Source organism: Hetaerina americana, unplaced genomic scaffold, assembly GCF_022747635.1.
Source record: "Hetaerina americana unplaced genomic scaffold, ioHetAmer1.1.p SCAF_13, whole genome shotgun sequence".
NCBI classification, from domain to species: Eukaryota; Metazoa; Arthropoda; class Insecta; order Odonata; family Calopterygidae; genus Hetaerina; species Hetaerina americana.
Genome location: NW_027286403.1, coordinates 9,635,813 through 9,649,300, shown reverse-complemented (window position 1 = coordinate 9,649,300; position 13,488 = coordinate 9,635,813). Strand labels below are relative to the sequence as shown.

Genomic DNA, 13,488 nt, shown 5'->3' with positions numbered 1-13,488 from the left:
GTACAATGTACGGTATGACAAAACTGATATCATCATCATAAAACTATTTCTGTGCCCTTTCTCTATTAAAAGACCTCACCAAGTTATCATGGATCAAATCAGAATCTTATCATATAACTTATTCGCAAGATATTCAGAGTTTGGACGGAAAAATGCAAACACCTGGAGCAAAAATTTCACACATTAAATAAACGCAAAATTAAAACGAGGAGAAAACTAAAAAGCCTAACTGCCGAGGACTTCCAAGGGTGTTTTTAAACAATGGAAAAGAAGATGTAATGAGAGCTTAGCAACGAATGGAGAGTACTGTGAAGGGGACAAAATTGATGTAGACTAAATTTTGCAAAATAAAGTTTTTATGGCCTCACTTCGCGTATTTATTGCACAGGCCTCTTATAAAATCAATATTTACCCACTGCCTTAACAAATGACCCATTATGCATTTTTGAAAGATATCCTAAATTGAAAATGAACAGGAATATATGTGGAAACCATTGATTCAGTTTCATCTGAAATGCAACTATTTCTAGATATAAAAATCATCTGCCTCGACCGGAATTTGAACGTGGATCTCACCGTACTTTAAATTCATTTTCTGTGGTTCTGCTACTAATATCAATGAGTTATAGTATGAACTTTCAATTAAAATATCACCACATGTACAAGGCTGGTCAAAAAGACATTAAATTTTTCTTTGCATCTTAGATAATGTTTTCATGACACAAAATATACCATGTTAAATGACTGCCATAATTGTTAATTAGAGGTTACATCTCATTTTGCTTTCAAGTAAACCCTTCAAACTCCACTTCCAAATATTTTAAAATTTCAACTAAAATAATTTAGAGGTGAGCATTGAAAAAATCCAATAAAATCCCAATCCTTTAATTTTCATGATACTTCTTTTCTTTTACCTTTTTTGGTGATATCTTAGTGAGGTAATACTTAAAAAAAGTTAATTTACAGGTCAATCAATCAGTCGGACTGTCAAAATTCAACTGTAGCCTAACACCTAACATATGAACCAAGGTTTGGAGAGGCCAGACTTAAACTAAGCAAAATAAAAAATACAAATTACTGAACTATTCTGTAGAATGCCACACTTGAATTTACAATTTAATCTTATGGGTCTTCCACACAATTAAACCAAGAAACTTGCTTGATTACATGAAAGTGTTTTAATTATAGATTTAGGAGCAGAAGGTAAGCCCCTTGAAAACACTGTGAAATTTTCTTATCTATACTGACAACAATGTAGGACAGCCTTTCCTCATTGTCTGGGGTTTTCTGAAAGCAACCCAACAACGATATAAACACAAACTGAGTGGGGGCTAATACCAAGGACCAATTTGTTGAAGGGTAATGGTTGTAGCTAAGTAATGGTTAACCTTAGATAATCTAAAACAAAAACACCTTAAAAATATAGCGAGTGGTTCTTACCACCAACCACAAGTCCACAATATGTCCAAGTCCTTGGTTCATACTGGATGCATCATCAACAGGTAAACGAACATCCAATAAATAGTAATCATGATGAAGAGATCCAAGCTCAAATAGGGGAATAATAGAGCAGCTGTAGATATAACCCTCCTTTTTCTGAAAGTCAAACAGAAATCATCAGCATTTCAACAATGGCAAGATAACATAGAAAATGAAAAACTATCATCTAAAAAACATGTTCCTTTAAGACAGTACCATGCTCAAGGTAAAGGAATTATATCATCAAATATTGATTATATTAGGCACAAAAAGACAATACATACTGCATGAAATAACCTATTCAAAATAAATTGAAAGTTATATTTTATCTTTACTAATGTAAGACAATCTTAAAGAAGGGGTTCTTAAATTATCCTGATTTTATCTCACTAGTGAAAGTATATTCTGGCACCAAGTTCTTTCAAGTTACTCATTGCTTATTATCAACACCATTAGATAAATAGGACTGAAGATTTAAAGGTTTGATATAAATTCAAGTCAGTGGAAAAATGAGTGCTATTAAACAATTTGAACAGCTTTTTGCAAATAATCCTAAGCTGTTAAAATAGTTTTTTAAAAACCATGCTTCATGACTCCATTTCCTAACTTATATTACAATAATTTGGCAATTAATAGCAGCTGTTAACTATGGCAACTGAATGAAGCAATAATTACGATAATAAATACAACCATGGAATATGACAGTATTGTAAAATATCATATTATAAAGTTAAATTTAATGTTCTTTGAATTTAAATTAAATGATAAAAAACACTGTTTCTTCTCAAGAATTAAATTTCACTAACTAATATAATGCTTCATATGGCCTTACACAAAAGAACTCATAAAAAGTTTCAAATGGTCTTTACAAGAAGGTCACAAATCAACCAATTATACTGAAAAAATGTGTTCTAGCATCTAGGAAGAATATAGTCAATAATTAATATCTGTTTTGAGTCTCCAATGGAGCCTGTATTATAGATTTCAGAACCTTATCAATAGTGCATTCCAGTGTCCTTTCTTCAACTGAAGATGCATAATACTTCCAAGCATCATCTGGGTCCCCTCTGTTCCTGTACCCCAACCTAGCATCTAGTGTTATGACGGTGTGCCTTGCTGAAAATGTAGACAATAGACAGACTTGATATGAGCATTTCTTAATGTAATACTATTCATTTTATCACTACACAGACATACATCATTGAAGTAATAATGGATAATAGCTAATTAAAATGTACAGAGTCCACTATAGAAGTAATGCGCATTCTCTGGGAAAAATTGATTGATTGTACTTGTACAGATCCTTAAAATTCTTCAAAATACTCTCCCCCTCCATCAATACAATTGCAGAGACGTGTCTGCCACGCCTGGAAGGCACCCTAAAACTCCTCGGCGGGAATGTCTCTCAGGAACATTGTAGTATGCTTTTGAATGTTTTCTACTGTCTCCAAATGCTTTCCTTTCAGTTCTCTCTTCAGTCAGGGAAACAAAAAAAAGTTACACGGAGCCAAGTCGGGACTGTAAGGGGGCTGGGGTACCACCTAGGGGGTGGTAATCCAGGCCAGGAAGTTGGTAACGATGAAGGATATGTGGCTGCGGGAATGTGTGTGGCTATGCGCGCCATGTTACAATGTCGACAAACAGATGCACGTCTTTCCGCTCAGATAGCTTGGAGCAAATTGGCGACTGGCTATGTTGGAGGGCAGACCCTCTACCACATTTGCCGACCAGGTTTACCGCGTTGCCATGGATAATCACGTCACAATAAAATCATGCACATTACTTTCATAATGGACCATGTATGCATCACAGAGTTACATCATCAATAGCTACAAAAATAGTAGATTTTGGGAATATTTAAAAATGAAAACCACCTTCAATTTAAATAAAAGGTATGCTAGAAGTTTTCCTTTGAAAGTAAATTAAACATCAGCATAATGAATAACATTTAATGAAAACATTTTAACGTATATCTGATTTACACAAATTTTTAGGAGTGACTTTTGCTAGAATTATGTAAATACTTCTAAACCATCACAAGTTACTTCATCAGTTAATTCAAACACATACAGTAGTTTCTTATTGCTCTACAGCTGGCTTTTCTTTAAACCTTAATAATTAGCAGTACCACTTAGTACAACTACATGCTCTCAGCCAAATGCTTTATAATCAATAAGTAAATTTCATTTACATTACACGCAGCTCTAAAATATTCAAAGGAATAAAGCACTTAATACTTATTACCTAATCCTTTATGCTAGAGGTGTTAATCTTAGAGAAAATCCACATATTCTTTTTATGCAATTTATTTCATGCTAGTGTACTAATATTTTTCTGTAAATTGTTCAATATTGCATTAGTAAGCGAATTTCACATTCAAACAGCATATGATTACTTTAAATACTTCTTCAACGGCAATTTCATATACACCACTTATAAAATAACATTTTTTACAGGAAAATAAAAAAAAACTTATTCTTGATACTGCCTAGTGTTAATAGGTACTTAGGTTGGCAAAAAGAACTAGAAATTCAAAGCAGTCAAATTTCTTCAGTTAAAAAAAATAATATGTAGGATAATGTCAGCTTAAGAACTAAAAGATGCCTGGAAAAACTTTTAGTTATTGGCAAACATTTTTTTCAAAAATAAACTTAATAAATGTGTCAAAGTTATTGAATAGGAGTTCATTCTCTCTTAATTTATCATCAGGAGAGAGGGTTTCTTTCCCCCCATAAATTAGGCACAAGGAAATGAGCAAGCCCACCATAGATTATTTAATGTGTCCAAATGAAATAATCTAAAGCATCAATGAAGGAGACCAAAGTTTGAAATCTTCAATGTAATTTTTTACTCTGTAGCCCATTCTTTCTAAAAATCCATCACCTTACCCTGTTCAGCTTTCTCAGAAAATGAGCTCGGAAACCTTCGAACATGAAGATTTTTCACCCATGGAGTCTTATTTCAGGTTAATATTTAAAGACCAACTGGGCATGAAGATGCTTTTTACCATTTTTCACACCAAAAATATGCAAAGCTGACTTAATTATTGCCTCTTTTTTCCCTCGAGCCTGCAATCATAATACTAGACGTATTCATGATCAAAAAACATGGGCAAGCAAAAGTCTATGATGGTGCATTTTTGGCACTTAATGTTACCCCAAACCCAAGGAAGGCCATTCTCTACATTCCTTTGCAACAAGATGTAATATTGTATCAAACACCATCCCCCCACAAGGAGGTGTGTTACGCAAGGAAGACACCCTGGCATTCACTGAGATAAAAGTAACTAAATAAAGTAAAGAGTTTTCAACATAGTCATTAATTTATACATAATTTCCCAGCATTGTTACAGAACAATTTTCTTGGATAAATGATGAGATGTGATATAATGTAATCAACAATCTCAGAAAAGTCACTCATTAGACAAGGGAGCATTCATTATACGCCTACTCTAACTGAAATGCTGTTGGTTTGTCTCTGGACTGTTTTCTTTCACTTCATATATGAAAATGAAATCACAGACAGAGTAAAATCAAGCAGTCCATTAGGCATTCTTATGATATTTTTCAGCTAGAGAAAACACAACTAAACAGTGCTTGCTCTCAACATTAGATATTTTTGTATAATATGGTTGATTTAAAATGCACAAAGTAATAGTTGACAATTATTACATACTTTCACTTTAAATATTATCACTGATATATTTTTAAAGAAAAAGATAAAAGTGAAATTTGCTCTATGGTTATTTTTGCTTCAATAGAAGTGTCACATAAAGATGGCACAAGGTCACATATCTGAAAGTACCTAATAAACAAAATATGTTAAATCTTCCAATATGTACCAAGGACATCAACAGTCATAATCAATAAGAAAAATTAAAAAAATCCTAAGAAGAGTCAACAATGCATTAAGCATTCACAGACTGGAAAGAGATTGTCATAATTATGAGACATGATTTTTAAAAAGTTTATAATTAGCAACTTCACATAAAATTCCACCACAAGACCACAAAACCTTAGTAGTATGATATGATAGGTGGCATAGCCAAAGATCCTGGAAGAACGTCAAATCTAAGGAATGAATCACTTAGCAGTGCATCAAATGCTTAAAGCGGATTAAATTAGATGCCAAAAGTAAAAAAAACTATGGTAGATTTATGCCTCAAATACAATTGAAACCAATACATTAAACAGGGATGCATAAACCTTACCTATTTCACTTTTTTTAAATCCCAAATATAAAAGTTAATTATCAACCTATGAATATCAAAGGTGGGTAGGTTGGCAATAGTTAATATTTTTTCCCCAGAACAAGATCTTGAGATGGAAGAGTAGATGCTAGCATATGTTGCACAATCGAATGAATATAATCATGATGCAACAAAGGCCACTGAACTATGAGGGTGAATCATGCAAAGCATGAATGAACAAAATTCCTGATGAATAAAATCTGCATTTATTATACGCATAGAGTGAACAAGCATCCCTGTTTCCAAGACATGTACATTAGGAAGTATCGAAAAAATATTTTTCAAAATTGGTTTCATGCTAGTACCCAATACTTGGTATATAAAATCAAATTAAGGTGGATAAAATTTGGGTTAGATTGTTCAAAAGCTTCCTTTACCTACACCACATGTAAGTTTGCTGATCTGAGTTAACTTGAAAAAATCAAACTTTACAACTACTTGGTGTGATCCATCATAAGTATCGCAGATAATGTTCAAATCATAGTTTTACACTAATTTCAACAAATACAATTCAATTATAGGAATAAAAAGTTTAATATTATAGCCTAAATATGAATTATTTTATTTTCAGTTCATTTGACTGTAATTTTGTCGTCTTTTATTTTGACAAAAAAAGCGAGAAAGGTGATATCTTTGTCTAGGTCATATAATCTATCTTTTGAGTAGCAAGAGCACGATAGAACCCCTGTAATAAGTGTCAGGGCTTCAGAACTAGGCAGGCTAGATAATCCTACCAACCATAATAATTGCCCCACTTTTTCAGCTGATGTGCAAACTGTGACCAAAGGGGAAGAAAATTGGCCACTATGAAAGGTTATATTTTATCAAAACATTCAGTTCTAGTATGGTATTTGTATTAGGTATTTATCTCTTGTTAAGTGAAGGTTTCTCCTGCTTTCTTGTTTGCACTTGATTAAAAGAAATCTGTATGTACTTCTGAATAATTATATTTAGCCAGGAGGCATATTATGCCTAAATGTATTGTCTTTTCCAGTTTTGGGGATGCCTGAGAATCAAAATGAAGTTGCATTAGTTGCCACTATAATAATTTGATTATTTGAATTATACAGTGAGCAAAACATAGTCACATTTTTCATTTCTAACTGAGTGGCCATCCTATCAGTTAACTACTGAATCCTTTCATTTCCCCCTGGTAATGGAGAATCTTGTTCTTTTAACATCTTCTCTACCAAAAAGTTGAAATGAACGTAATTCTTTGAATTTGGGCAAAGGGATACTCTTTAACATGTCGAAGATGTATAAATGATCACAACCTGTCATAGGTCCTCATGTCAGCTTGTTAGTTAAGATGTATATGAATTCACGGAATAACAAAATCACAAATATGAGCTATGGTACAGGTAAAAAATTCTCCTTAAGAATGGAAGTGATCAAAAATAGGATTCAAACCACTACCTGTAGTTTCTTACTATTCAGGTTATCCCCATTCTTATTCAACAAAATTAGATTGATTTTACTTGTATACAACTCTTAGCTAAAACATGATGGTGGTGATGATGATGGAAATAGTTTACATCAGCTGTTTTCAATGCAATTCCTTCTAATTATGGCCCAAACCTTGCTTTCTTTGGAATTAGGAAATATTTTAGTGTGTGAGCCTAACACTTGTCCAAAGTGAAATTGTATTCTATTAAAGCAAAGGATGAAACTCCAGTACCTTTGACCTACAGGTTTTTTATTAAGTGTCTTAAGAATTAAAACAATCTATCAAATGGTTGTTCAGTAAGAGTACTGGAAAAGTTTGTCATCATCATTTCCAAGGTATTTATGAGCACTCATTAGTGACTGGCTTCCTTAAAAATACCTAGGGGTGATAGATATTCATGAATAGGCACACGCATCTCCAAGATGGGATGTGAGGCATGCATTGGAAATTAATTAGTTGTGATTCCCTTTCAGGCAAAATGAGTTCTTTCTTTAATGAATACTTCGGAAAGTATTACATATTACATTTAATACGCTATACTTTCTTCTAAGAATGTTTTCAGTGAAGAAGAGCAAAATATAACATTTATGGGGATCGAAATCAAACAAAATTACCACAAAAATTTATCATCATTAAATAATACAATTTTGCACGTAAGTGATAAGCTAATCCCAAGGTGGTAGGATCAAAGAAACTAACAATATATTTACCCATTTCAGTATCTGGATGATACTTGATATCCAGCTGCAACACACCAATTAGATTTTGCTGCCATCGTGAATAGTCCAATATAGTGTTATCTCTTGGAAGAGGAATCTGTAATGATAAAAATAAGTAAAATAAGTAAACAAAACGGGGCTTTATAAAAAGAAAAAGTTCGCCAACACATTCCAGAAGCTGCTCAGCTCAACAAAAACAATTCCAAAAACCCAATTTTTAATGTCCTCATGCTGGCGACATTGCAACAATAATCAGAAAAATGACACTTCCAATTAGCAAAACCAAGTCAATGGAAGTTTTAAATAGCTTCCGAAAAGTCATACACAAAAATACTGTTTTCGAAATAATTATTGAGTAGGCTGCTGATATTTAGGTCCTAAAAGTTAAGCCTTAAATGACAAATAAAGGATCCTTCAGTACACAATTTTGGTTTTATAAAATGTTAAATGGGTACTAAAAACTACTGATAATAGAGATACATCTACCAATCACCTTTAATTCAGGAACAGGACGGACATGATTGCATAGAAAAATTATGTCAAAAGCTGTTTAAAAAAATGTAAAAATATTTTACTCTTGTTACTTCATTTATATTTACATGAACTAAAACTTGATTCTAAAAGGTTATATTCCATATGTTAAACAAAAAAATACTTGTTTTTATCAAAGTAAATAAATACACATTTAATTACCATGAGAAATATTTGTTAAACTTTTCATTCTAAATCGTCACAATGAATTCCTTGTCTGTTCATTCTACATATTTGCCTAAGTTCAGGTGATTTTGATGAATTACATCATCAGGTGATGATCATGTAATACATCAAAACCTGGTCGTAAAATAAAAATTTTATCAAGTGGAAAAGTGCTGCAATCAGTTATTCATTATGTTCGACTTCCACCACATCACGCCTGAAGCTACTCAACGTGTAGTGGAGTATCATCTATTCAAAGACCCTGAGAATAAAGAGAATATCTAATGACCGAAATTTTGTTTAAGCAATATAGGTAGCATCAGCAAGGATAGATATGCCAAAACTTCCTTGACATGATGAATACACCCACTGTAATGTTCAGTTGTTTTCAGCCATGTGTCACTGCAAGTAGTCACAGATTCAACATAATTGAGGGGTGTAGGGTAATTTTGCTCAGAAACCCTGTATTCTTAAATGAGTCTTGGCAAAGACTAACATAATGGTGGATATCAATTTATTCACATTAAGGACTTCCAAGTCTTCTTAACTCTACTACTCAACTCAAACCATGGGATTCTGTGGGGCACATCTGTGCACAGACCTCCATCCCATATTCACCACAGATGATTTCCATATATATTAGGGGTATCATTTCTTTGATGGCTGTGAATGATACATAAATTTGACCCATCTAAGCATGTTCAAGGAGTGCTACAAATGGTGAATGTAGGACACAAATTCTTTAAAGACAAAATTCTGCGAGTTCCATAATAGATATCAGCTCACTGGAGATGTGTAACATTCCATTCAGAACACCAGATAACCTAACAGAGGGTCCCAAATGAATAATTCAATCATTCAATATTATTTTCCAAGTTAACACGACAACCCACAAACAACAATGCAATGGGCAGAATACAGGAGGATATTGGGGATTTGCATATTTGGATTTGAAAACTAAGGACTCTTGGAAAAACATGGGAAACTTGAATTTAGTTAATAAGAACCCAGAGGTACCATTGCACGCATGCCTCATCCTCACAAAGAAGCTCTCTAAAATAAACCAGGAAATAATTGTACCCTTCAAGGATGATGATTGAATATCCAGTACATTTTAAAGGTAGGAAAGCCCCACTGCTGTACACAGATACTGCTTTGTATATGGTCAATGCCATACCATTAATGAAGATGCTTATCCCTTTTATTCCTTGTGCCTGTGGCATGGCTAGCCAAAGTGTGACTGGATTAGAGCCAAAAACATTGTTCCTCGTTCAATTGAGAGTCCTGCTATGGTTACAAATCAGTTACCCTTTGGTATGAAACTACCTAGACAGAAATTAATCCAACTATGGTAATGCCATGAATATGGCCATGATTCATTCCTGAATTAGGATGAGCATCCACCAATTCATTTTTTACAGAAAAATATAGGAAATCACTTCAAATTGACAGGATGGACTGAAATTAAGTCAAATAAAAGTGGCAATTGTATGGAGTGCAACGATGTCAATGTAGTCACTTAAAGGTGTAAATTTAGAAATCAAAGGGCAAATGAAGCATTTCCACCACAAAGAATAATAAGATACGCGCATGAAAGACATATTGAGATCGAAGAAGATATAAATGCTTTCAATGCAAAAATGCTTCCCTTTAACTCGAACCAAGAAAACATTACATTTACGCTTGAAGCTTTTTATTTATTTAAGGCCTCACCTGAAATGCAAAAACAATTTGGTTGGCTAGCTTTTGCTCTTCATTTGGTTCGTAACCGGTCAAGCTTATAACATTACAGCTGCTAAATCCTCTCGTATAAAACCAACTCATGGAATTATTGCCTGGATCAAGGCATTTCGTCGCCAGAACACTTTCAGCGGTTGCTGGCGTTGGAGCTGAAAAAGTTTTCAATATGAAATATTCATTGGAATGCAAAGGCATACAATGAAGTAATTCATGCACATATGAAGAGGATCATTCTATTTGGAACGCAACTAGGCAGGACCAGTGTATCATTCATAAGCAAAGAGGACACTAAATATATGGAATAAAGCCATGAATTACCGATAAGTCCGCCGATGAGGAAACAGGCTATCTGACAGATAATTAAAATCGTAACAAGAATGGCTAGTTTTCTTCCACTTAAATTCTCCAATATTGCACCAGGCATTTTTTTACCCGAATATCCCCTTTTCTTCCAGCAGATTAATTTCTTAGACCGGTTCTATTTCAGTCCAATGTATATGGCACCGACAGCTAACACAAAAAATAAAATAACAACTCTCTTACCACCAAGACTAGAGTGACGTCATGGATTTTCATGACGACGTCTTGCTTTTCATCCAATGAGAGAAAGAGAGATAGAAGAGAGCATCGATGCCATACTTTCAGAACATTTCGAATTCATGATATTGTGAGAGGGAAAACGAAAGAGAGGTACTCTGAATTTGTGAAAAGGCGGATATAATTCCTACTTGCCTTCTTTCCCATGCTAGAATGAACGTCAATCACATTGTTATTTACATTGCCTTTTGTTTACATACTATTATGGCGCGAATACTCAACGTTCAAAATATCACTAAATTGCCTAAGAAGTGAAACTCAAAATGGTGGGTTTTTATCACTAGCGCAGCCGCACGGATTTCTTAAAGACACAACTCAAATATGGTGGACAAATTTTCAGAACCCCTCTAGATGGCAGCAAGGAAATTAAAATTCCTTATATTCTATAAATTGTTACTTTTTTAATATTGAGCGCGAAAGCGAGCATTAAAGAAAATAAAGAAACGCATCCATATGTAAGTTATTTGATGCAAGGCAGTTAGATTTTAGAGGATTTGAAATGAATAGTATTATTTCAGACTGTTTTAAACCCTTAATGGAAAATGGTATGTTCATAGAAATTATCATGGATCGGTAAAACGATAAACTGTAGTAGAGAGACTTCCGTATTCTATAACGAGAAAAGCGGTGGTAATGGGCAGCCAACTGCGATGCAAGAAGATGAAAGTGACAGAGAAACCCTGATGGAACATGAAGATAATAGAGGGAAAGCAAGAGACAAGTTTATTGCAACCATTGATGGAAAAATAGGAGTAAATGAAATTAGCATAGAAGGATAATGGAAATAAATTAAGAATATCATAACCATAGCCGTTTATGATCAACTTTTGAGCAAGGTGACAAAAGCTACTTGGCCATAGATAACAGCTCAAATAAGAGATCTTTGAGACACGAAACTGAAGAAACCCTTTATAAGACATTTTGGAACAAAGTCGTACAAGAGTGGAAGAAGGCCAAGGCTGAGTGGAGAAAAAGCTTGAGCATGCAAATAAATGGCAGCATGAAGAAGGGAAACAGTAAAATAGCTTATAAACTTGTGAAGGGGCAATTAAGAGAATGAAAAACAAAGTCCTTGAACATCCAATACAATAATGAGAAGATGCTCGTAGAAGATATTGGAAAGAGACCAAAGGAATTCATCAAAGAACTACATCAACGGTCCAAACCACTTGAAGGTGGCTTAATTAAAGAAGAACTCTTAAAAGTGATGATGAACAGGGCCCAGAGATACTGGGAGGTGAACTCAACAGGACCATGAAAGACGTAAAGAACAACAAGGCACTAGGATTTGACAAAATAAATGGAAACATAATCAAGGCATTTGGGATAAATGCATACCTTATTTGGAATAATCAAGATAGCTATGACAGAGGAAAACTACTAGTGGACTTTGAGAAGTGTGATGATTGTATATCCACAAACATGTAAATGAATCCAAGAATAGATACATACGAAGGGTAGAGAACATTGAGTTTGATTTCTCAAATATCAAAAGTACTTCCTGGGATAATTAGCTAAAGAATAGAGGAAAGACAATTGGAAAACCTCATGGAAAACCAATTCGAATTCAGGAAATAATGAGGAGAAAGACAATTCTCAACACTTGATTATACTGGGCAAAAAAAATGATACATGTTAAAAAGTCACAATATGGCGAAGGACTTTGACAATGTTGAAAGAAACAAGATATTTAAGACACCAGAGATGCTTGGAATGATACAATCCATCACATCTAAAAGAATCAGGTAACGGCCATGCAAATGAATAACAGAAAGAAAATACAAGGCAAAATAAACAAAGGAGCTAGGCAAGGATTCAACCTCTTATCATACTATTTAACATATAGAAGAGGCAATAAAAGAAGCACAAGAATTGGGCATCATAGGAGTCAAGATAAATTTCATAGGTATTAACATGCTTTGGGGGTCGCAGATGACATAATAATGCTTGCAGAAATGTATGAGGGCCTACAAGCTGGTCTAAATGCTATGAACCTCATACTTCAGGAATTCTAGCCAGCTTCGATGTGATTCAGAAAGTTTTTACCTGCTATAGATACGTGATATGGTGGTCCCATCCCTACCCATTTCCTTGGGGGAAATGGGAACGATGAGAGAGGTGCATTGGCAGGATGCATGGAGAGGGTTGGGGGGATGGGTTGGAAGGTGCTGTGACCCTGAACACTAGTAAGGCTGATTCTAAGATCCAAAGACTATCTTCTGGTATTAATATATGTAGGGACCAGCAACTAATGAGGAGCATTCTCATAAACGCTTAATTGGATGCTGTCAATTGTCCTAGTGGATACCAGCGTCTATATTTGGAGTTTGTGTATGCATCTTATTTGTTGAAATTTCCTGATGTTTTAGTTTTTTACACAGCCTTGCTAAACAAATAATGTTTTTTCCCTGCCAGATAGCATTTTCTGTGTTCATTAATTCTGGTGTTAAGGCTTCTTCCTGTCTTACCTATGTGCCTGTATTGATCAGTAATCACATTGCATTAAATAGAACCTGCTTTTGTATAGTGTTAGAATTGTTTTCTTTTTCATTGGCTATATT

General features: G+C 34.1%; 1 protein-coding gene across 1 annotated transcript in view; it reads right to left on the bottom strand.

The window, feature by feature from the left end:
• Positions 1–10,859, bottom strand: part of wls (Wnt ligand secretion mediator) — a 35,112-nt gene extending 24,253 nt beyond the window's left edge. Inside the window, exons 1-5 of the mRNA XM_071583339.1 lie at positions 10,649–10,859; positions 10,304–10,479; positions 7,886–7,991; positions 2,471–2,595; positions 1,441–1,596 (exon numbers count right to left, since the gene is read on the bottom strand). Coding sequence (XP_071439440.1) covers positions 1,441–1,596; positions 2,471–2,595; positions 7,886–7,991; positions 10,304–10,479; positions 10,649–10,754 — 669 coding nt within the window. The 5' untranslated portion in view covers positions 10,755–10,859. The remainder of the gene's footprint in view (positions 1–1,440; positions 1,597–2,470; positions 2,596–7,885; positions 7,992–10,303; positions 10,480–10,648) is intronic.
• Between the last annotated feature and the right edge of the window lie 2,629 nt (positions 10,860–13,488).